The sequence below is a fragment of the Hyperoodon ampullatus genome, assembly GCF_949752795.1.
Source record: "Hyperoodon ampullatus genome assembly, chromosome: 1".
In the NCBI taxonomy this organism is placed as follows: domain Eukaryota; kingdom Metazoa; phylum Chordata; class Mammalia; order Artiodactyla; family Ziphiidae; genus Hyperoodon; species Hyperoodon ampullatus.
In genome coordinates this window covers 151,501,681-151,528,022 of record NC_136914.1, presented here as the reverse complement: position 1 = coordinate 151,528,022, position 26,342 = coordinate 151,501,681, and the positions used below count along the sequence as shown (strand labels likewise).

At 35.3% G+C, this 26,342-nt stretch overlaps 1 protein-coding gene across 21 annotated transcripts in view; it reads right to left on the bottom strand.

Annotated features, from left to right (window-relative positions):
- The window catches only part of CAMK2D (calcium/calmodulin dependent protein kinase II delta), a gene marked incomplete at both ends in the record, with an annotated part of 262,163 nt that overhangs the window by 29,207 nt on the left and 206,614 nt on the right, over window positions 1-26,342 (bottom strand). For 3 of the 21 annotated variants that reach the window (XM_079716685.1, XM_079716673.1, XM_079716676.1), the window contains 7 exons: window positions 4,119-4,167; window positions 6,524-6,565; window positions 12,839-12,876; window positions 16,175-16,217; window positions 16,639-16,722; window positions 16,959-17,081; window positions 19,398-19,492. In XM_079716685.1, the coding sequence (XP_079572811.1) occupies window positions 4,119-4,167; window positions 6,524-6,565; window positions 12,839-12,876; window positions 16,175-16,217; window positions 16,639-16,722; window positions 16,959-17,081; window positions 19,398-19,492 (474 nt within the window). Of the gene's footprint in view, window positions 1-4,118; window positions 4,168-6,523; window positions 6,566-8,534; window positions 8,595-11,425; window positions 11,459-12,838; window positions 12,877-16,174; window positions 16,218-16,638; window positions 16,723-16,958; window positions 17,082-19,397; window positions 19,493-26,342 lie in introns of all 21 variants that reach the window. The other 18 variants (XM_079716681.1, XM_079716671.1, XM_079716680.1 and 15 more) reach the window with 11 other exon arrangements.

The window sequence follows — 26,342 nt, the reverse complement described above, 5'->3', positions numbered from 1 at the left end:
TTTTTACAAAGAAGAGTTGTGAAACAACACCAAGTCCCTTAGGGTGACTGTGAGTTGGGGCAGAAAAATGTTGTGGTTATACCTCAATGCTGAAGGTTTTTAAGAAAAAGAAAATAAAAGGACGTTTAGATATGAAATACACTTACCTTGGGTCTCACTTTTTCAGTAAGTTTTCCTGATATTTATTGAATTAAATGTAAGAAATGGCTTAAATGATAGCACAAAGGATTCATGTAAACCACACAGAAGAATGTTTTGCCTGAGGTGTTGAAAGCTCTTGAATAAAACTAGTTCACGAAGAGGACGTGGAGCTCAGGCAAACAGTAGACATTTAGTAAACATTCCCTGAATGAATGAAGAAGCTGAGATAGCTTAGATACAAAGCAAGAGTGACAGGGACTGGGGCCTCTTGAAAGCCAAAGGCCATTCTGAATGGAAACTAATAAGCAGAGTTCAAGGAAAATAGGTCTTCCCCAAATCCCAGCTCTCTAGGTGCTCTAGGTTCCACTGAATGGAAAGGACCATTAATCTACTACAACTTCTGCTTTCTTCCTCCTCTGACAGCTGCTAGTCTTTCTACCTTCTTCCTCCAGAAGAGGCCAGAAAAGGGTACCCTGTTGTTGGTTCACCTCATTTCTTCCTCCAGTTACGTCACCATGATGTTTTAATTCCCCCTCCCCATGTTTCTTTACAGTGGAGGGGAGGTAGACCTGTCCCTGCCAGGTTGGTCCTCAGGGATGGGACGGAATGTGCCCCACACTGGCAGGGGAAGCATGCGATATGGTGTTCAAGGGATCCACACACCACCATGAAACGATGCCAGTCGAGGTGCTGGTGTTAGGGGGGGCGACCAGCAGGAAGGAATGGAGCATGTGGCTGCACGGAGGAGTGCACTATGGGAATATGCCTTTAAGAGTATGTTAAAAGTTGTGGTGTTTCACCCTGATAACAAGGTTGTATATAGAAAGGAGAGAGTTGGAAAGTGTGTGTGTCGAAGAAAGACATCCAGTTTTGTGGATAGGATATAGTTTTGTAATGAGGGTATGGTTTTGGTCAGGGGATATAATTGATTGGTCTTTGTGAGTTCCTAGATGTTGGATATATGTGTAACTTTGGGTTCTAACAGAGCTGGACAAAAAACACTTTCCCTACCAGGCTATTCAGAGCTATGGCAAACTCTGAGGTAAAGAGAAAAGAGTACAGTCATTCAAATGTATAAATATATGAGGGTCTTTCTGAAAGACAGTGCACTAATAAATGGAGAGATTACGACACAAGCCTATCCCCACCATAATAAATATATCCAAAACATTTATAACAGTTTTATGTACCACCCGTCTTACAGTAAGAATGATGGCCTGGGTGATCTTTCAAAGGATCTTCTAAGTCTTAAAGTTTTCTGATATCATTCAATATTAAAAAGGTTAACCACCAAAAGGCCATACGGGTCTTAAAAAGAACACAAATGAGGCCTAATATATATATGACTCTGTGGCCACATCCACCCTAGGAAAATAAAGCAGATACTTGAAAAATTTGCTCACTGAGTTTAAGGAAAGGAATCAAGGCACTTTGGGCTCACTTATCAACTGGACATTTCTTTTGATCTCAATATTATGCTTAATTTCTCTAACATTTGGTGTGTGTAGACTCAGCATAACTATAAAGACAAATACTGTCTCAATTTGGGAAATCCCAGTGGCGAGATGAAACCCATATCATTGTGATTTCAGGAGAAGAGCTGTTGTCTGAGAAGTACTGATATAATTTCATTTCACCAAATAAATATAAGCTATAAGGTGAGACTGTCAGGGACTCTGTTTATATATTGACATTTACACAGATTAACAGCAATCATCCTAAGCCAATATGTAGTATAGTGAAGAGTCCAGTTCCGGTGAGAAAGACCACTTATTAAAACCCTGCTTGTAATCACCTAAGAATAAACATATTCCTCAGAGGATGACTTGCATACAGTGAGGTATTGGTATTCTCCTAATTTTATTCAGTTATTTAAAGATTCAGTCTCACCAGTGAATAATGCACAGGTTATTTCTTCTTTTTGATTCCTGTTCAGGAGAAGAATGTAAACAGTCATATAAACATTTCGTTTGGGGGAAAGAGCTAATGAGTCCAAAATACTTGTAAAGATGATGCTTTCTGAATCATTGCGAAAGCTAAATGGCACATATGCTTATTTGGTTAAAAAAATCTCTTTATCTAATAAGACTGGTATCAGTGATTCATAAAATTACTTCAGTTCAAATTTTAGCTCAGAGGCAAGAGGGAGATGAATAGATCTACTAGGGCTTCCCTGGTGGCACAGTGGTTGGGAATCCGCCTGCCAATGCACGGGACACGGGTTCAAGCCCTGGTCCGGGAAGATCCCACATGCCGTGGAGCAGCTGGGCCCATGTGCCACAACTACTGAGCCTGTGCTCCAGGGCCCGTGAGCCACAACCACTGAGCCCACGTGCCACAACTACTGAAGCCCATGCACCTAGAGCCCATGCTCCACAACAGAAGCCACCACAATGAGAAGCCTGTGCACCACAACAAAGAGTAGCCCCTGCTCGCCGCAACTAGAGAAAAGCCCACATACAGCAACGAAGACCCAACACGGCCAAAAATAAAATAAGTAAATAATAATAAAAAAAAGATCTACTAAATAAAATCCTCGACACAGCTATCCACCTTTCCACTGTAAATAATGACTGACTACTTCTAGCAAAGTTAGGTCAGTGCACTAATAATCTAAATAGAGACTACATTTTAAGTGTCAGCTGTTCTGTACGACCAAAAAGGAAGAAGTCAGCAGAGGTGACTAGCAACTTGTGGTCTATAGTCATTTTTATTTCTTAAATAGCCTATATGTCTCCTTGACCTGAGGATTTCCAGGTTCTTTATTCTATAACATGAATATAATTTTTCAAAATTATATCTTACCAATGCTACCTACATAATTAAAGCCTATGGGGATACTATTAGGTAACAATCTTTCCAGATAATGTTAAATTATCTGATGGATCATTTCTCTGAATTTGTTTTATACTTCTTTTCCTTTAATACTTCTGTTTTAAATATCCCTGTTTTTACCGTTCTTTTTCTGGAATGGCTTCTAGACAAGTGGCCTGTAGGAATTGTAGTTATGTATACTAAATAAAAAAAATAAGAATACAAAACTGCATAAATGATTGCAGCAAAATTAACACTTCTAAAACAGCCCTGAGTGAGAGAGTGGCATGGACATATATACACTACCAAATGTTAAATAGATAGCTAGTGGGAAGTAGCCACATAGCACAGGGAGATCAGCTCGGTGCTTTGTGACCACCTAGAGGGGTGAGATAGGAGGGTGGGAGGGAGACACAAGAGGGAGGGGATATGGGGATATATGTATATGTATAGCTGATTCAATTTGTTATAAAGCAGAAACTAACACACCATTGTAAAGCAATTATACTCCAATAAAGTTGTTAAAAAAAAAAAAAAAAAAAGCCCTGAGACCAAAAAGAAGAAAACTGACAGCAAATGTGTGTTTAGTATGTATGTGCAGAGGCACTGAGAAGATGTTGATAGAAATGCTGGCAATGACTCATATATGGAGCTAAGGGAACCTGGGCAAATGAACTGAATGGAGATCAAAAATATAATAGAAAAGTGCATGAAAATATAGGTTTAAAAGCTGCCAAATGCAGAATTTCATTGAAACCCAATTGAGACTACTGAAAGTTTCAAAAAATGGTTATTCTCATGCTCTATTCTTGAATATAAGTTGTTTTCTAGACATACATATACCTTTTGTATTACCTTTTGACTGATATATTTAGAATGATATTATGATCCCAAACATTCATTACTAGTTTAAAATCACAATGCCCTTGAATATACCACATGTTGTCTATAGTTTAAAGACAGAGAAAAGAATATAATGTGAAGAAAAATGGACAAAATTAGTACATATAATTAAAATAATAATGTACTTATAAAAAGAAAATTATTTTTGTGTCTCAGAATAGGCCTAGTTCCTAAACTTATTAGTTATTTGAAACAAATACTTTTCTTCTGATATATATGTAACTCTGAGCTGGGATTTTCTATTTCTGGTTTAATCATACCTTTCACATCTTCATCCTCAATTGTTGTATTTGAACTCTCAGTTGACTCCTGTTGAGAAGAAAACATATTTAAAGTTGCAAACAATGAATAGCTTGACTTTTCTTTTTCTCAAAAAATTGGCAAGTGATATACATATCATGCAAAATTCTTCAGCAGGCTGTGCGCATATGCCGACATGCAAATGTACAAATACGTTACGTGGTTTTAACAGAAATAAAAATGTCAAATGCTGCAAACATTTCAAAAAGGGAGTACTCTGGTTGCCTAATCCCCGAAGCACGATAAATCAAGGTGACTTGTAGAAGCAGTCAAAGTATGCAACTTATTTTAAGAGCTGTGTAAGGATGTGTTGTGTTACAGTGCCCCATAAGGTGTGCTTTCTCTAAGTATTTATGAGAAGTTGAATATACTAGCCTAATGAATTTGAACCTTAAAATTTGAACCTTAAAAAGCAACATTTTTTATTCCCAATTCATTAGTACTCTTTCTTTGTGTAAGGCACTATATCAAACAATAAATTTGTAGGCTATTTATCAGTCTGACTTCTTTGTAGAGAGAATTGAATTGAATCATTTGACGAAGAAGCTGAGATATGGTGAAAGTGCTTTCAAGAAGAATTTCCATGTTTGTGATCAGCACAATGGAATTATATGAATAATTTACTTTCAAGGAAAAATCAGATTTTTTTCATTCATTTCTAAATTAGAAACTGGCTTTATTGATAAGAAACTTGCTCCCATAATGAAAAGACAAAGCTATTTCTCTGTAAAACTACAAATGATTAATAAGCACAGTTAAAAGGACACTGTAACTGCCAGTATTAAGACACGTTCCTTAAAATGGCTGACACATTTTTCCATTAATAATGTATTAATAAAATATTTCTAGCAAAGAAATTTAGTAATATTCATAAGAAAGACACAATTTTCTACTTGGAAAGGCTACTGCCAAAAAAAATTGGAGACTTCTAATCAATAGCTATGTGTTCAGCAATGAAAACAAATTTTGGAAAATGATGCAAACATTAGTCAGTGTACTTTTAGAGACTCAATATTCAAAAAAATGATCAATTTATACAACTATGATATATAATATTTAATCCAAAGGGACAGACTAATTAAAGATATATCCAGAGTCTCCACAACATAAAACCAAAGCAGAGTCTTCATGCATTTCTTAATGTGACCTAGTATTCAAATTTAAACTCAAGATGAGGATAAACCCATGCACTGTAAAAATAAACTTATTCATGTAAGCAAGAAATATCATGCAACAACTCTTACAAATGACATAGCTAGAATTATCGAAGTGTCCACTCCAGCTGCTATGCTTGGTCTTTCACTTGCTAATGATATTGAAAATAATTGTTCACATGTGTGATGCTCCTGACTACCTCGAGTCTTTTAGGGACTTAGAACATTGTAAGTGTCATGACTGTAAAATACATCTCATATTAAGGAACATAACATTTCATGGTTTTTTACTTTAGTGATTTTAATATTGACCAACTAAATGTTAGACCAGAGGAAATGTGTTTTCTAAGACTTTAACACTGTAGATAAGAGTAAGGAAAAGTAAGACCCATGACTATACTTAAAATTTGAAAAAAGTCTGATGAAGTATTTTTCCCTCCCCTTAGAGATATAATAATGGATGAGAAGTAACAAAGCAGAAAGATGGAATACGTTTGGGAACTGCCTCCTTTCATCCTACGGACATGTATACAAGTACTGTTATTTAGTTAACGTGCTATGCAAACAATTTACAATGGATAGGAAACATCACAGTCTTCTTTCAGGATAAGCAGTTACATGTCTGTTACTGAAATGCATATAATTCAACAAAAACAAACATACTTCACAAGAAGTGAAACTCCCTGATTATCCTCAAATCCATGCCAAACAACAAAAACACCACAAACAACAGGGAATTAAAAGAAAACAAAAAGCACACTATGACAACAGAATGAATAAAATTCAAAAGCAACATTAAATTTAAACAAATAACTAGGAACTCAAGTTGATTTTTTTGAAGATAGTGGGATGATATAGCAAGAAATTCTAAAATTTCATGCAGAACACATCTAAAGTACAATGCAGACAGGCATGGGGGGAAAAAACCAGATGGAATTGCTTAAGATACACAGTCATCTCGACATACAGACTTGTTAACTGGACTTTTACTGACTAATTGCGCCACTCATTTCTCTTTCACGATGTCATTCTTTTTTGTTTTCAAAGAAATATGTGTATAGTTCCAGATAAATTAGGCCCAAAAGAAAGTATGGTAGAAAAGGGTAAGGGTTTTCTTTCCTAATCTGAGATTATGAATTAATTTTGCTTTGAATATTTGATGAGATGTGTAATCTTATTAAAGCAAGATGATGTTGATTCTTTCTGAATACCTTGTTTCCATCAGGGTTGTGGATTACAGTAGTTTGGGGCTCCTGAGTGAGAACAAAATAGAGAAAGAAACAGTTCGCATTGGTAAATACATTCTTAACTAGTGCAGGGACAGAGCAGAGTGAGCCAGCTGACACAACTAAATAGTGACAAGAGCGTAAGCAATGTTAACTACTGTCAGAGCTTGCAGCTGACAAGATCTCTGATGAAAGATCTCCCTGGTGAGCCCATGAGATACAGCACCTCAGTACCTAGCAGCAGCATGCAAAAGACCTTATTCATGATCAGCATACAGACAAGGCTTTGAAGTTTGGAGACCTAAAGAGGCACTTGCTGTTTCACAAAGCCCTATACCAGATAGAGCTTTCCTTTCTTCTTTAACAAACAGCCTGTTAATATCTGTCCCATAGAAAACTGGCCAAGGGCACTGGAGATTAGAACTTTTTGAGATGATCTCAAAGTCTTTGTGAAGATATTTTTCAGCTGTATTAATTTGAGAACGAATTATGGTGTCACAATACACAGATAAATACCTTTGGAAAACCTAGAATCATTGGACGATGCTTAAAAAGGGGCTATCCTAAAGAATGTATTTCACAAGTCCATAAGAAATTCTGAGAAACATTGAAAAGGTTCTAGAACTAATCATATAAACACTGTAATTTGAGACACATTGCTGTTAAATCCCATGTTAATTCATATATATATAAGAAATTTGTTTTATAGACTTACATGAAAGATTTGTTTGTAAAGTCGTTTTTCCATGAAGAAAATATTATTTTTCCTATTACTTTCTATTAGAAAATTGAAGAAATATTCCCAAGTGGAAAATAACAGTCAAATAACTGATGTAAAAAACGATTCAGTGTCAATACATCAATGGCATTCTTGGCACTTTCATTATATGATGTCTTAGCAACTGGGAGTTACTGCAACCCATGGAGAATGCTCTTCAGTCATAAGCACTCTGCCCACTAGACTATCTCATCTCCACTACACTTTATGCTGAAGTACTTAGAAAGCATATTTACTGCCGTCCTTCTTCCCTTCCCTGGCTGGAGGTATGATCAACCCTGCTTTTTCTGCTAGTAAGTAACCTGCTATCTTGATGTGTCCTTCCTTTAAATGTTTTTAAATTGAGCCTTCTGGTTAACTCTAGTGGGACAATCTCCCTAACATTTTCCATTCATCTGAAATTAACAGTACAGAGGACAGTAAAAAACCATTAACATTTCTGAAACTCATAAATCAAAACATGGAATAATTTGGGGAAAACATTATGAAACTAAGAACACTGAATGCCAGTATTCAAACCTTGAATTTCAACATAATGTGGTCTCAAAATGTTAAACTGATTGAGTTGTTAATAGTGTGAATTTGATAGAAATGGACAAAACTGATTCCCATTGATAGTTCAAAGCTCTGTGCTATGCAATTTCATCCTTTGGATTAAAGTGAAACAGTGATAATTTAATTTAAAACACAACAAACAAAAAGCTTTAAATTATCCAGTGCCTCTTTATCTCAGAAAGTGAGGTCTTACAAAGCCCTGCTGTCACAATAAGAGGGAAACGGGAGCTCTGAATAAGGTCCACATTTACTTTTGTCTAGCAGTAATCCTCTTAGCTCTCCTTGATGTCAACAGTTGCGTCAGGAAAAGAAGAAACCGCTGTTTGCATATCTAGAGCTATCATCAAAAGAAGAGCTAAGAGCAACCAAAGCGCATTCTACGGTATTTCTAAGGCAGCATGCAACACTTTTAACTGAAGACCATAGCTATCGTCAGTACAATGGTCAACAATGAAATGAGGTCATCTCATGTTAGAAACACACTGTTTGACAACTACCTTAACAAAAAGAAAAGAACTTTTCTCATATCTTAGAAAGCAAAAACAAGAACAAAATCCAAAAAAAAATAAAAATAAAAAAATGTATCTATATAGTGAAAGCAAATGAGAGAAACAACAGAAACGGTAAAGAACTTAAGAAGGGTTACAAAGAGTCCAGGTATACCAGCGCCGGGGTAGGAATATTTTCTTTGGGGCTGGTTACCACGTTGGCTTTGTTGTTTATCTGTAGGTATGCAGAAAATAGAAACAGAGATGCCTTAAACCCCGGGGTAGCCAATGTCTCTATACACAGCATGTCTAAGTGGAGATATAGATATGAAAATAAAGAGCCACTGAAGATGAACGTGAAAGACACGGTGATGACTGACAGGAATGATGATCAATTCTAGTCTCCGATGGTCACACCCAGGCTAGGACTATGTCTGTGATGGTGGAATGACAAAACGGACTTGGCTGCTTTGGCTGTGTCACCTTAGCAAACAGACAAAGAGCTGCTTCAACGGAGCTCAAGTCAAGTGTCAGAGTATGAAATAAATGTAAACATTTTCATACTCTTCAGGTTGGATTCTGTTGCCCAGCTTCCAATTTTCATTGTTATGAATACATTCCTTTTTTCATTTGATTCTTGAGCCTGAAGTCACACATAGACTGTCTTTCTCTGGGGAGCCATCATCATTTTGTTTAGTAGGTATCAAATTAAAAACTTAGGTCTTCTGATGAAATGCAGGCTTTATAGTAAAATATCTTAAAATGATAAGTCTGGGTCTCCTTTAAAAATACATCTTCAATTATAAATGAGCAAATTGAACTCTTTACTATATTCTGGATGCAAAATGACTTTATTTTTCACAATTGTTTGAGAGGAAAACATTATGTATTCTGTCAAATTACTGCTATTGTTGAAGACTATTTGGTAATACCATTCCCTTGCTTTAACATAATTGGTTTTGACCTTAAAGAAAGATCATTAACACTATGGAAGCCACTTTGTGAAAACAGCTCAGAGGGTCAATAAGTATTGTAATGGCCCAGAGAAGACTCTGTTGACAAGTGGCAACTTGAAACTACAATTGAGTTTGGTTACTAAAGAATCAAAGACTGAAAAGTAATAATCAACATTCATTTAAACTCATGCATGACATTGTGATTATCAAACAAATATAAATTAACATTCATTTTCTTGCACTATATTATCTAGTTATTTTCTTTACATATTATTTTCTAAAAAATACATCCCATAATTTTAGTATAAATGTACTTAAGGACTTAAAGAGAAAAACATTCTGCATAAAATAAATGAATACCAAATGAATATTTATAAGCAATTACACCAATTTAATTGTTTAGACTTTCTAAGAATTCTTTTCTTTCATATTTTATACCTACAGATCATATTGAAACTGACACTGAGAGGAAGACAGAAGGTCCAAAAAATTAACTTGGGTACGTAATATTTTACTTTTCTATTCATTCCTATTTGTGTGACTATTTGGTACCAGTATTATTTAAATACACTAAAACACTGAGCTCTGTTACATGCAAGAAAAGAGAGAAAACTTGGTGCCCTTTACTGGAAAACTCTTTAAATATTAGACCATCAATCTATGTTTCGTGGATAGTTTAAAATTTTTCTTTAAATAGAAGTGTGCAGAATTTAACATAAAATTTGTGCAATAACCAAAAAGAGATAAGAGATAGTGGAGTTTATTAAAGAAGGGTCAAAATTCAGTATTCAGTTTTGTACAGAATATATGAGAAAAGAGGAGGGACACACATGCAAATAATTTCCTATTCAGGAAGAATGCTTGGTAAAACACAGCTGACTTCTTATCAAATGATCAGAAGTGTTTAAGATTAAAGCCCACAGATATTTAATATAATCCATTTAGTTTGTATCAGTGATTGCAAAGAATGAAAGAGGAATATACTGAGATCTTTTCTGTTCTGAGATATGAGACTTGATTTTTTTCCTAGGTTGTGGTTGCCAAGAACTGCTTTATTTTAGTGGAAATGTCTCACAGGCATACCTATGCCCACAAACTTAACCGTATAAGAGCACACACATCAACACACACATTCACACACAGATACACAGCATACACACACTGTCCTCTCGTCCAAATGAAGGCCATTCTTCTGGATGAGCCATCCTTTATTGTTAGGCATGGCAAATATGAATTAAATGAATATGTCCCTCAACCACCACTTTTACTTGTGTTTAAATGTACAGTTAAAACCTTTTTAAAGTTTAGCTTAATGATTTTTTTACTGTAGAAAATCTTTTGAAGGTATTTGTAATATTGATTAATTTAAAATAATAGGAGAATTTCTAGGTAAAAGGCTAGGAGGACTTCCTTTTAAAGAATCAGATATCAAGTATGGGCTCAACCACAGCTGTCTTTTAAATATACAAGAGCTCTGGCACTTTTGTTTGTGAAATGTATTTATTTTATATTATGGAAGCAGAGTATTTTTATTAAAAAAATTAAATGAAACCAGATATTTAAATGATGCACTGAATTATTCTTACAAGGCATGGGCAAGATATTCTTATTTTTCAGGTGTTGAGTTCATTCAGTTTTAAGGTTAATAAATATTTTTTCCAAAGGTGCTTAACTTGGACGAATCCTTGTAAGATCACTTTCATACAGTTTATAAAACTCCGTGGTGGATGCATTCTGGTTTATCTGAAGTAAGAATCACTCCTATTTTAGTAATCATGATCACCATTTATAAATAATCCTATAGTGTTCCTTCACTTTTCACAATAATTATAGACATTAATTATGTCATGGTTTCTTCAGTTTTAGGAGAAAATTGCACTTTTTTAATGGCATATGGATGACGGTATAAACTTTTTACATATTTCAAAAATTCCCTTTCAAAGAAAAACAATAATATTTGAACATGGGCACTGTGTTTGATAGTTAATTAACATTAACCTGTAATGATCCTATACTTTCTCCACTTACACTAACTTAGGCAAATAAGACTGTTCTATTCCTAAGTATGAATTTTCACAGGAGGAGAAATCTGGCAGATAGAGATCCTCACCATCATCTGAACACTCGAACTGGACTTCCTTTTCTGAATTGACCAGTCAAAGAGAAAGGAAAAGAAAAAAAATATGACCGGTTGAATTTTTAAAGTATCAAAGCATGGAGCACAGAATAATTTTGTCTTTAAAGGTGAACTATAAGTTGACTGGAAGAAAAAAGTTCTGGAAATGTTTCTTTCTATATAAGGATAGTAGTGAAAATAAATGTCTCAATAGAAACTGTGAGCTCTGCATCACCAAACAATACAGAAAAACACAGGGGAATAAAACATTTGGAAAATTTAAAATATCACATTTCCACCAATGTTACATTGGGAAAGAAGCAGACATCAACAGTCATTACTGAACATTAAGTTGAATAAACTAAGCAGAAGGAAGAGAATATTACAGGTTGAGGAAAGGAATTAATCAAAGGTAAATGCCAACCTAACGGGAATCACAAGTGCATGGTCACCATAGCTCTGGAAATTCCCAAATCACACACAAACAGGTACTGAAGAAATGACTGGGTGTGAACATAAGAAGTGACAGATGATTTTCTAAGTTATATATTCAAAATGAACTGACCACTTGACTTTGGGTCAAGTTCAAATGTTAGAAAGTTAATTAATTCCCAAGAACGTTGAAGTGTTCATGAGGAATGTACGTGTCTGCCATTGGAAGAGAAAGAAAAGGATTAAAGAAATAAAACATCGAGGTAATACTCTGGAAAGATAACAAACATAATGCATGTATAAGGTTATATTCAATCAAAGGTAAATTCCTATGAAACAAAACAGGATCAGTAGAAAATAAGCTGTATTATTTTGTTTAGAAATCCAAGAAAGTCAAAATATTCTGCCGTTATCTTTCTTGGAAAATTTTTCTAATATTTGTTCAGGATATTCACGTTAAGTCTGTCTCAATACCTTATGATAGAAGAACAGGAACAATTAAGACCTTTATAAAAACTGCCCAAGCAGAGGAATATAGTCATTTGAATTTTGATTTCCTAGACTCAATGATTTGATTTTTTTCCCCCCCATGGGCTATAAATTTCAGCAGCCTTCAAGAACATAGCATAACTATTTGGAAAAGCATTTGGTTTTCAGGGATTTTCAGGCCACCATGACAGTTTGAGGATGCAGTAAAACAGAGAGGATTTAGACGTTCAGTTTCTATGGTAACTCCATATAAAGTCTTATTTTGTCATGATTATTTAATATATAATAAGTAGAAAAAATGCAGCTTTTCTTGGTATAAATATTAGTCATTCCTGTATATTAAATTATTTTATATTTCAACCTGCATCCTTTATCAGAAACTATAAAAAATATAAGCTGCAATGACTTAGAACTTATACTTAACATTTAAAAATAATCCAGCATCTGAAAGTCAGAAATGAGTTTAGGAGCACCTGTTTAACTTACCTTTACTCCATCTGGTTTCTTCAACAAACTCTTGGCTGCTGCAAAACGAGAGTAAAATCAGTTTAGTGAGTTATCCATAGAAACCGATAGCCAGGCAACAAAACAGGTTATTGTTTCCTTCTACCACCTTTACTGATTTATGGCCAACATATGCCAAGTTATCAAGGTCACATTGATGAGCGCGAGCTTACAGGACATTGAAATACAGTATCACTTTTCTTGGTCTTGCCACATCAAATTTAGAACTAAATTCTTATTTAGTTCATTGAATATAATTGGACACTTTGCCACTTATATTATTGGACTTTATTTCAGTGTTGGCTGTGAAAAGGATACTGGAACTTTAACTGGACTATGCTTTTGTAATCCAGAAAGTTTATTTCAAGTCTTTAGACATCAGCTCACAGATTGTATTACATGTTCATTCACACCAAAAGTATCAGTTCTGCCACTTAAGTCCCTCTTCCTAGAGGTTTAAAACTCATTTGTGACAATTTGCTCTGGCTAAATAACATTCTTTTTAATAAATATATATTTGAAATCAGATAATTTCATTTTTACAAAAATATTAATAACTATACTTAAAATGAAATGGTATATTATTGACCTAGAGCAAATTTTTTAAATGCTGAGCATATGACCTTTAAAAAAAGGTATTATGTATTTTCTTACACTTCAAAATCAGAATACAAAGGTCATAAACAAAAACCTTTTACACTGAAAAATTAAAAATCATAAAATTTGAGGAGAGATATAAAACAAAATGAAATCTTCAACTAAATCAGAGAACTCCTAAAGTACATGGTCTTACATGAAACTTTACTTTTTTGGAGGGAGATTTTAGCATTCCTTCTGTTACCGAACTCCTTGAGTATATTAAAAAGTGAACTGAAAAATATACTTATGAATGGGTACATACACAGCGAACAGATTATGTAACTGTCAACGACAATTAGTAGATCAAGTGTAGAACATCCACAAACATGTAGGACAAAGTACACACTTATGCTTCCATTTAATGTTAATTATATATATATAGTTATTTAAGTGCATCAGAATAGAATTTGGTATCTGAAATAGAAATACCTAGCTATAATAGAACTGCATGAACATGTAATTTCCTGACATCTGTTTGATTTGGGCCATTATTTTGATATCACTTTGATAAAATTTTAAATTTATTTAAAAGATACAAAAATGTTAATTTTATTTAGTCTTTAGCAACAAAGCTATTAATTTATTATTAATAAGACTGTAAGAAATAGTAGCCTTAGCTATAATACTATGTACTTGGAGCTAAAAAGCAATATTAAGTAAATCCTGTGGCAGTTAATAGGTTAGAAAGCAAACTCAGAATAATTGGAATTGCAATAGCAAGCGAAGAGAAGACAATGATTCAGGGTAAGCAGGGATTTGGCCTGGGAGATGCAGAAATGTCCCTTTTGCTTACTATTCACCTTACCTCACAAGAAATACATTCCACATAACGGGAGAAAAGAAAAAATAAAAACAACTTTATAACCATATACTCATGGACAAGTTACTTTAAAGAGCATGTCTGGCAATGAAACAGAATGAATACTCAAAACTAAAATGCAATATCAACTATAAGATGTAACTGCGTCTAATGTTATATCAGTTGGTTTTGAAATGACGGATAAAAAAAAGTTTGCTTTTCATGCTAAGACATTCAGAAACAATATCAAATCCACATATTAGTCGTGAGTTTTTAGTTTACACGATGATGAAAAGGAAAATGTGAGGTAAAAAGCTTCTATACATGGGTACATATATTAATAAAGGCCCAATTTATGCGTGAGACTTTAACAAAATGTACAATCTTAATTCTGGAGAATTTTTCAAGTTAGTTTGTCATTAACAATACATACCATATAAATTATCCTACTTTTAGTGATTCACTAATGATTGGGCCACAGTGAATATTAATTTATTTGAATATAGCATATATTAGTTAATATTTAATGAGATATTGAACTCACCCATATAAATGTCAACTATATTAATCAACTGTTCATAAAACAGGTAACTTGACAAAGGCAGTAACAAGATTTTACTACACCAAACAAATTGGACAAAATACATACAATTGACTAACACAGTCCCTCAGTTTGTAGCATTACTCATTGTATTATTATCATCGTTGCTGTTTAACAGGTCAGTGGAAGCCTTTGGAAAGCCTGCTATGAACTCACATTATATACAATGGGAGATAAAAGGTGACCGTTTAATAAAATGGTAAACAGTAACTAGAAATTGGTTGAGAAGTTTGGAAAACATGATAATGATATGGATCATCACCTGACATCACTACAATGCTCAGAAGTGAAGTATGTAGCAGGAATAAATTACTGAAGACACAGCTGGATAATTTGATGCTGCAAATCACTCTTATATAAATAGTAAGCAAAGTAAAATGGTAGTATTTTTGGTGTAATCGTCTGACAATTGTTCCAAGTTTAAACAGCCAAACAGTAAGTTTTACCAATGCAATAGTCTTGCTGCTTCAGTCCCTCTCCATACATAAGACTGATGAGCTTTTACCAAAATTTTATTTTTGGAAACCTGATCCTTTGAGGTAACCCATCAAAAAAAAGGAGTTCCAAAACTCAGTTTCTGGAAAGGGTATATACTTTATGTTGACTTTGGCGAGTCACTTCTACAATAAAGAAACAGTTTAGCTTTTTTCAGCCCATTATGTAAACAAACTTATTTTTACCAATAAATCATTTCAAGGAACGTTTATTACTGTGGGGTAGGTTCTCTGTAAATTCTTGAGTTTAGATACCTTTGAAAGTTGTAATCATTCTTATAGCAGGCCAAGATACTACAGAACTGTACTTTCAAAAGAACTTAGGCCTAAGAGAATTGGGTTCCTCAATAATGGCCTTCTTCTAAAAATCTTGCTTACTGGGATTCCCTGAGAGAATGAGACAAAAAAAAGAAACTATTCATAGTTATTACTTTATGAGATATCAATTAATTCTACATTCAAAATGCTGAGCTTCAAGCTGGGGGGAGGACGTGTGCACCCCAGCAGGGGTGACAGAGGGGTTTCGAGTCCTGCTCCAGTGCTGACTAGAGGTGGGGCTGCCTGGGTGCTCTCATGGAGTGTAGTCACGGGCCTAACGCCTCTGCGAGACAGCACCCAGGTAAAAGCCTCATGGCAGCCACAGGTGTGGAAGGAATCCATGGCACACATTTGCCACCCCCGAACGACAGTGTTTTTCTAATTATTAAAGAATTTAAAATTAAATTCCAAAAAAGATACCAGAGAAGAGAGGAGGGGATCAAGAGCAGAATTCTTAACACGCGTACCTGAAAAATTCCTCGTAGCCAGCATAGTTGTCAAGATGGCACCCTGTCAGAGCGACAAGAATACAAAATTAATGCTGCCTTTGCAAATCACTGACCTAACAAAGAAGCAGTTTTTGACAATAAATCTTCTCCTAGCCTTACTTTCAGTCGGGGCATTTTTGTTTGTTTTTGGTTTTGGTTTCCTGAGAGAGCAGGCCTATGTGTCTCATAATGCTGGGACCACCCTTGTGGGTGCGGCCAGGTTCCAATTACTAACCTGCACAGCTGTTTTCCACTGAAGGGAGGGACCACGGCACGCATGGCCAGTGATCCTAGCTCTTCATCGTAGCTTTAATTCCAGTGTAGATTCCATTTCCCAAAGACCCAGAAGAAGAGTACTGAGGCTTACACATTTAAAAGCCTTTGCTCATAGCTCTGTTTTTCACACAGAATCTCCCTCCTCACAAAAGTGGAAAATTTCTTACCTTCAGTTTTCTTCTGGCATTGAATTTCTTCAAGCAGTCAACAGTCTCCTGTCTGTGCATCATGGAAGCAACAGTAGAACGTTGCTGGAAGAGGAGAACAATAAACTTAATTGAGGATACTTAAAAGATATTCATTCCTTCACTTCATCAAATTTTTATTAATGGTGCCTGCATCCATCTGACAAACTTATAAGCATTCAACTGCAAGAGTTTCCTAATAATGAAAGACTGATTTTGCCAAGACTATTTGTAAGACAAATTTTAAAGGAGAATGTATTTTTCATTTGATCTTCTGAGATCTTTGGAGAACTGTCACTTACACAGATCCATGGGTGTTTCAGTGCCTCCGAGGCTGTGATACGCTTGGCAGGGTTGATAGTAAGCATTTTATTGATGAGGTCTTTGGCTTCAGGAGTCACTGTGTCCCACTCCGGTGATGGAAACTTTAAAAATATGTTTATAAAGGGTTTAAAAAATAGATACACTCAGTGGAACAGAGAAGAGCCAAATATACTAATAATTTCCTTAAGTAGTGAATTTCTTGTATAAGTTAAATTGTACCTACATATAGACAAACTGATGTAGATATATATATCCCCCCTCTATGTATATATCTATATATTAAGATATTGAGTGTAATTGATAAGGGACAAATATGTACACTAAATTGCCATAACTAGTGATACATTCTTAAATTTGGAAAAATAAACTCAATCTTCTAGTCCTCTCAAAGCATATCTGCTTTGATATGAAAATTCAATTTTATGCAGCCTTTCTCATAATTATTTATGCAATTTTTCAAAAGTCAGTAAAGCTGAGACATTGTCACATTGTCATGCTATGCCAAGGTTCAAAATAATGTGTTACACACTTCCACAACTCATCAAGAGTAATAGCAGAGATAATAAAACAGCTTCAATTCCTGTTCCAAAACTGACCTATAAATTGTCATTATTTGGAGTGCAGCAGTGAGAAGAAATTTGAGACTACAAATTTGAGCCTCAGCAGGATTTCATTTTAACACTTCAAAAATGATAAATTTCACCAAAAGAAAGTTCATGAAATTTACTCTCATAACTTCTATTAGTAATCTGTTTGTATAGTAATAATATGTTAAAGAGATTTATTCTAAATTTCTGTGTATAAATTTTTGTTGAAAATTATGTAACCTCACTTTCACTTAATAAGCATATTTAGTAGAAATAATATTCTTGATGGGTTAAGAAAAATGTATATTGCATTAGTTTCTAAAAAAACAAAATATCAGGTTCTTTTTTCAATTCATGAATTTTTATAGACAATCTTGAGAAAAAAGGCATTGTCACTGTGCCTTAATGGACTTAAGTTAGTTCACTTTTAGTAGTCATAAAATGGGCAGTTTGTGATCCATTGGCAAAACGAAACATAAGAAAAATGATATTGACTCCTTAATACTTGCAAATTTTTGCCAGTTTAACAACTGTCATTTTAATTCCAGAAGTTTATTTTGGGCAGTTGTAAAAAATTGCTAATCAGGAACTACTGAAGAAACACTCAATCCTGCTTCTTTATGATGTGCAGATCTTCTGATAGAAAATGAGGGGCTGGGTTCAACCTAGATAAACGTGGGCCCTTTTCTTATTTTTCTAACTTTCACAAAGTCATTCCTTCACATTCACCAAGCAGTGCATTTCAGAGCTGTGTCTTCCCAGAGAGGTGCCTAGTTCTAGTCTGTAAAGATGGTGAATGTGCTAGCTTGGCCAGGTAAATTACAATTTGGTTTAATTATCATTAGTCTGGCTAAAATGGAATGCTTCAAAATTAAAGATTTTAAATACCTGTGATACACACATCCATCTGAATATTACGTTTAGTCAGAAATGCATTGGGGAGTTCATGAGACCTGATACAATATAATACAGACTTCTCATAACTTTTCTCACAGCCACATTGAGCTTTTAACTTGTACACAGAAGGTGGACCCAATATTGCCTACCACTTAGTTAGCCCACTTAATAACATAGGTAGAGCATGTCCAGACCTTGCATTCTAACTTCCAGAGGACTGTGTGAGGTAAAACCAGAGGAGGTGGTAAATCATATTTACAGACATATTTATCAAAGGAGAGAAAATTATACCAAAGAGCACAAAGTTAAGCCCTAAAGACAAAGTACATACGGTCTTACTCTTCAGATACAGAACTTAATTCATATGCCTACTTTCAAATATCCTAATTGTAAATGAAATGTATTGGAATTGTGATTTTCAAATATTTTTCAATTGTGAAACCCATTCTTCAAATGAAAGTTCTCAGAAAAGCCACTTGGGTAAACAAAACAAAAACAGTCAAAACTGACATAATGGAACAATGTTCTATTTGATACATGGATCACTGCAAAGTATTGTTGGTATATAATTATGTGATAAGCATTTGAAAATATAATTCAGCTAAACAGGTAGTAACCATTTCTAAAGCAAAAATCTTTTAATTTTTATATGTTTTAAAATGCACTAAGATCCAAATGCTTTGACAAGCAAGGTCCTTCCTTAGAACTACAAACTGTTTTCCTTTCAGTCTTAGGAGATATTGAGCTAAAAGGAAATAGAAACTGGATATAGATGCTGCATTTCTTATTCTTTATCTCCCTTCCCCTAAGAGAGAGGAAAATAATAAGGGACATTACTGAAAATTATGCTTAAAATAGCAATGAAAAAAATCTGGTTCTTGGTCAATAAACAAAAAACCCTCGTCTAAAGCTGGATGAACATTTATTACATACATCATAAGCTCCAGCCTTGATCTGTTGATAGAGTCTGTGCTGGTCTTCATCCCAGAAGGGTGGATATCCAACCAGTAGAATGTAGAGAATGACCCCTGGAGGGAATGAGCATATTAACATAACGTTAAGTCACAGTCAACAATAAGTTAAATGTGGCAGATCCACAATGATATTCAGCCACACCCATTCAAAGAGGGGAAACTGGATTGTTGGTAAACTTCAGAGAAACATGTTCTGATCTACTCTGAAGTGTTCTGTGGAGGGTGAATGCTGTTCCCCCTATGCTCAAGAGCTCTGATAATGTGTCAGGTCCAATGCATGCACAAAAGAATTCTAAAGATGCACAGCAGGACAGCACTGAAGATGAAGCTCACCTGCCATCGTGGCTGACACATTTGGCCTCGCTGAACCCTGCCTATATACGACCTCCCTGTGCTTTTATCTATTTAGATACCATGTGATTTTAGTCACTTTGTAGGTTGACATTTAAAAACATAACATGTTATTTATTTCCTTAGTCATTTTGCTGCTAATTAGGACATTTTGTAGAGCAATTGTGCCCTGGTTATAGATTCACGCTCTAAATAGTCAGGGTCCCTGGGAGTGTGGATAACATATAAAGAGAAGAAAATCCTTTTCTCTTTAATGACCTTAGTCTTCAAAAATAGAGTTTTTCAGTAAAACAACTAAACCAGTGTTACTACAGGAGAGTATATGTTACAAAGAGGGAAAATTAAGAGGAAAGTGAAACTGTACATAAAATTCAAAGAATTAAATACTCAGCTTTAATACAATTTGAGGTCTTTTTCGTAAATATCAATATGTAATTATTCAGAAATTAATTTAATCAATACATGATTTAACTTTTAAATTAAAAAAAATTCTTGCATATGCTTGTTTTTAACTTGCCTTGAAATCATATCTGGGGTCTAAATTTCTCCCAGGACTGTCCTTTTTATCATCATATGTCCCTTCCTCTACTTTTGAAATACTTTATTACTCTGCTTAAGGTCTTCACTTTCTTTTCTAGCTCATTGTCTTGGAGGAAGATCTGCCATTACTCTGACGTCTCCTGCTTTCGTTTCTCTTGCTGAGTCCCCTTAACTGGGGAGGCGGTAAGACAGGTGATACATTGCCTGCAGTGCCTGAGTCTTCTTTTTCCCTTTGCCAAAGCTGGTCTCTTCACTTTCTTACCTTTATTCTGTTAGTGACAGCTAGCCCTGCTCCTGTTCATCAGACTTGACATCTGTATACGATAAACACTGTTGCAGCTAAAATGGCTTTAAACCATGGTTTATTCACCCTAGACTTTTCTAACCTGCTTCAGGAAGACTCAGTTCAAAAGCCAATCACTACTGGAATAAAGCATTTTAAGCAACATTCTTAAATAAAAACCCAACAAGGCTTTAAAATCAAGATTGAAAGTTGCTTCACCACTGAAGTTACTGAAGTTACTTCAGTGGAGTTTAAAAAAAAAAAAAAAGGACAATGCAGAAAATCACAATATATTGGTACCTCCTCTTCACAACATCAAAATATTTTTTCCATCACTACATTACAGACTTAATGTGCATTCATTTAAATTTATTTTCATATTTTTACTATCTGATGTAACAGAGGCATCTAATGACAATGATAACAATGATGATGATGAGTGTCTGTGTTTGTGTTCCCAGGATGCAAGAAGAAAAGAGGATGCACCTAAGTAGTTTTAACTCTCTGCTATGGTTTAGGGGGTGAAGAAGAAAATCAGCTTTGTAACTGGAAGAGTCTATAGCAGTTTTTTTTCCTTTGTGAAAAATTCTGGAGTAATTTTTTTTTTTTTTTTTTTTTTTTTTGCGGTACGCGGGCCTCTCACTGTTGTGGCCTCTCCCGTTGCGGAGCACAGGCTCCGGACGCGCAGGCTCAGCGGCCATGGCTCACGGGCCAAGTCGCTCTGCGGCATGTGGGATCCCCCCGGACTGGGGTATGAACCCGTGTCCCCTGCATCGGCAGGCGGACTCTCAACCACTGCGCCACCAGGGAGGCCCTGGAGTAATTTTTATTCAGTAACATAGCTTAATAACACAGGCTGCATTAAAAAAATTTTTTAAACATCTTTATTGGAGTACAATTGCTTTACAATGTTGTGTTAGTTGCTGCTGTATAACAAAATGAACTGGCTATATGTACATAGATATCCCCATATTCCCTCCCTCTTGCAACTCCCTCCTTCCCACCCTCCCTATCCCACCCCTCTAGGTGGTCACAAAGCACCGAGCTGATCTCCCCGTGCAATGCAGCTCCTTCCCACTAGCTATCTATTTTACATTTGGTAGTGTATATATGTCCATGCTACTCTCTCACTTCGTCCCAGCTTACCCTTCCTTTTCCCCGTGTCCTCAAGTCCATTCTCTTATAGTAATTTTTAATTAGACATTTTTCTAGTAAACATCTGGAGTTAGACTGTTATAAAATTATAAAGCAGACTCACAACTGTGACATTTAGCATTCTGGACCTAGGCCTGGCCTGCTTCTGATGTTTTGCTCTTATGCATTACATCTACTGGTAGACACTAGGTATGGTACTTCTCTGGGAAGGAAAGTCTCACAGACAGTTCATTCCCCAAGAATCAGCAGCCACTGTGTAGATAAATGCTCGTAATTTAATTGCTTGATTGAGGGATTTCTAAGAAAAATGTACTTTTAATAAAATAATAGCATAAATATAGTAGATTTAAAAATACTTTCAGGTTGGAAGATTTAAAGAAAAGAGCTACATAGACATTATTGAGCAGACTGATGTGAAATTGTCAATGCCTATTTAAACAAACACTGTTTTGTAAGCTTACTTTGCCTTGTTCATTAGACTAGATTCCAAGGTATTTCTGGGTTATGTGCTTTTTTGTGGCTCTATTTTCTGAAAGTACAGAACAACGATGAGAGTTGTGGCATATTAATAAGGATAATATTAGTAAATTTTATTGTAGATAACACTTGCTGAGCACTTACCTGTGCTTTACTGCATTACCTCATTTAATCTCTATATAATACTATGAGGTAGATGTTATTGCTCCCATTTCACAGATGAGGAAACAGAAGCCAAGAGTTTAAGTGACTTAATTGTTTGAGCCACAAGCAGCCTTGACAAAGTCATGTCTTAAACATTCCCTGCAGCCACCTTTTCTTTATTTATGAACTTTAACAAGAATGGTCATTTTAAGTTTTAAATTGTTTGTGTTGTCTAACTGAGAGGCTTTGACTTTCACTAGGAAGGTTTCAATTTGGTTCTGCCTTAAATATTCCCTGCAGCCACATTTTCCTTTAGCTGTGCATTTTAACTTGATTATTTTAAAGTTTTTGTTGTCTATTTGAGAGTTCTTGCCTCACTAATAAAAATCCGATTTACATTTTCCTCATAATCCTAATATTTTACCTTTTTCTCCTAGGTCAGAGAAAAAAGATGGCACTAAGACATCTATAACTAAAGCACTAGTATCTTTAAAAGCCAATCAAAGGGTCTTCATTTTCTTTGCAAGAACACTTCAGGGGTTGATATGACCTCCAAATGTCAGATGTCTCTCCTGATGTTAGCCCTTCATGATCACTGCCTAGATATTTCATTAGGGGTTACAAAATAATAATGATATTCTAATTCTATTACACCTTCCTTAGCCTAAGAATAACTTACTTCATCAGCTGTTTGGTTACTCTGAGACATAGTTCATAGAGGAAAGATAGGGTCATTAATTTTTTCCTTCTTTATTAATCAGTTTTCAAAATAATGCATTGGTTCCCCAGCATTCTCCAAAGGCTAGGATTTCTGATGCATTTAGACCATTATCATGAATGCATGGACTTACACTTATTTGATGCTTCAATCCCTTAGTGTTATTTTTCTTATTTATCCTCTAGTTATCCCATCTTTAACCAGTAGAAGACTCTTCAGTTTGGCTCCTGAGTCCTGTTAATACAAACTCTGTGGCCTTTCATAGTTTCCGTTCTTTCTGGTTATCACCAGATGCTCCTGGATAATCTTGTACTTTTCCTAATCCAGACTTGGAATCAGCCACTTCTATAAGGAATTCTGATTTCTTATAGTGGCAAATGGTATACAGAGACCAAGGTTGGGTACCCTGAGGAGGGCTCTGTGGGAACTACAGGCTTCTTCAACAAATAAATTGAGAAAGGAGGAAAGAGGAGTGAGAAGAGGGGGAGGGAGAGAGGAGCAGAACTTACAAATTAAAAGAGACTTAAGAGACCAAACTGATAGCAAAATTATGAGACAAGAGGGCAAATAGCAAAATTACTAGATCTTTGATAATTTTAAGCAATTATTACATGACATTTAAAATATTTCTATTATTGAACTTGACTTAAGTAATCTTGGGGTGGAGAAATTAGCAGGGTGGTGGAGATGAACAAAGATTAGCCATCAGTTCATTATGCTACTATTCTCTCTACTTTGTACAGAGAATTTTCCCTAACATTTTCCATGAAATGTTTAAAAAACGATTTTGACATGGTCTGCTTCATATAACATTTAAAAAAATGGAAACTACCACTAGTTTTCATTATCTTATGTACATATTTGTGCTTGGGAGATGCTAGATATGTTTGATGAATGAGAGTTGAGAAGCACTGATTACTGATTAGGTAGAAAGACTACATTATCAAGAACATTCAAAACTGATTTTTAATAAAAGCTAGAGTTAGAAAAATGATTACACCTATAATCACATTAATGATTAAAACATTCTAAAGGCTGTTCTTATGAAAAAAGAGGTGAAGAAGCAATGCTGAGAAACTCTTGAGAAGTCAGTGGGAAGTTAATGGAGCAATCTAAGAAGGCATCCACTTCATCTTCTCAGAAAGCAAAGGGCATAGCATGAGCTTGCATGCAAAATGCAGGTGGAGTTTGGAAATTAACTAGCGAGGGATGAGTATGGCTCCTTTTTATCCTTTATGCAAAAAATAAATAAATAAATAAATCACAATTCAAATAGGGAAAGTGTTCAACTAACACTCTGAGACCCACAGAGCCAATGATGGGTAGAACAAAGACCTAAAAGATCAAGGCCAGCAACTTAGAAAATTATTTTTCTGATGATGAAAGCTATTTACACCATGTAGTAGGGGTGGTAAACTGATAGGCTTTCTGGAACCAGGCTGAGGTGAGTGCAGGTGCCTGCTGGGCATGAGGTAGGCAGGAACCAGGGGAGAGCATGTGTCCGTTTGTCTGACAGGTACAGCGGCCATATAAGAAGAAAAGCACCTTGTTATTAGCTCTTTCAATTACTTTAGAGAAGCCAGAAACTGATAGTTTCCAGAAAAATCTTCTGATAATAAATTATAAAGATAAATGTTAACACCTTCCAAAATAAAAGGTCTAACTGTCTGGCCAAGATATCTGTAGACCACCTGTTTGCAACCTCTGCTCTATAATGTAAGAATTCTAAGATTTGCTGCCCTAAAGGAATTTGCAACTGGCTGAGTTATGCTGCTTAATGTTGGTGTACACCAAAATCACCTGGCAAACTTGTGAAAATGCAAATTCCTGAACTTCATCACAGAGAATCTTATTCAATGGTTCGTGGGTGGGTCCCAGAAAAGTTGTATTTTTGATAAGCACTCAGGTAGGTCACTTTGAAGCACGTGATCTGTGATCCACAGTTTGAAAAACATCAAGTCAGGGAAACCATAAATACTATATCTAGAGAAATGTCTGAAAGTGTGTAAGTTCAGAATAAGAGGATATTGGTAGAGACTGTGACTGGGAGTAAAGCTCCATGGGTTGAAGATTGATGAAGATGTGGGTCATTAGGGATGAAGGCAGATTGCCTTCTAAATGTGAGGTACACCAGGAATAGTCCAGTGTAAGTGCTGCAGAACTGGTTGGTAAGAGCAACAAACTGTCCAGTAGGCTTGTGATTTCAAAACAGTAAATACTTTCTCAAAAAGCTCTTGATGCTGACTTATTCCAGCTGAAATATGAAAAGGCTAAGGCTCAGAAATCAAATAATTGCTGGACCTAAATTGGCCAAGAAAGAAAAATATTCCATAATATTTCAAAGATTTGTCAAAAGTTACTGTACATTCTGTGACAGCCACTATATTATCACTCATAATTGTTCTGATACATAATTCAGGTAGAGAAGTAGCAAGATAAGGGGTGTGTGTGTGTGTGTGTGTGTGTGCATCTGTGTGCCCGCTATGTTTATAGACTCACATTTATTATTTTTTAAAGCCAAGATGTAGAAGGAAGTTCGGTTAAAAACCAGTGATTCAGTGACATCTATAAACATTTGCTCATCCCATTAGGGAATTATGAAACTAGCTATATATGCAAGAAAACTATCAAAATCAATTTACTGTGGTTAATGGCAGAACACAAGGCTATGTTCTTGCTTCAGTAATGTCTATCATTTATTTTCCAGTAATGGACTAGTAGCTTTCAAAGCCCAGGTACAGGTCAGATTATATTCCGTGTGAGATCACAAAAGCAAGGTAATGGTGGTGAGTATTGGAAATTCCCTGTGTACAGACTACTGCATGTATCTAATAAAAATAATGCACAGACTTCTTTGAGCCATTATACCAGTGCTGTGCTTCACTCTGTTCTGTGTCTACTGCCCAAAGACAGCCTTAGTGAGTGCTCATAGTTTAATTCACATAGAAGATTACCTGCCATTTTGCTAAATGGTTTATTCTGCATTTCTTTTGTTATCTGGGTTATGTAATTTCTTACCACACTACCCAATGTCTAGCCTTGCAAGGAAGTAGTTAGTCAACTGGCAAGAGCTAGTGCTGATGGATGGTTGAAAAAGAGCTGCTCTCAAGATATGCTATTACCTAAAAGCAGTAAAATGATGCGTACGTTATTTTGGTGGTTATTATGGGGATGGGGATGAGGAAAGGTGCACCATCTTACAAGTAAAGTGAATTTAATTTAACTATCAAGACATA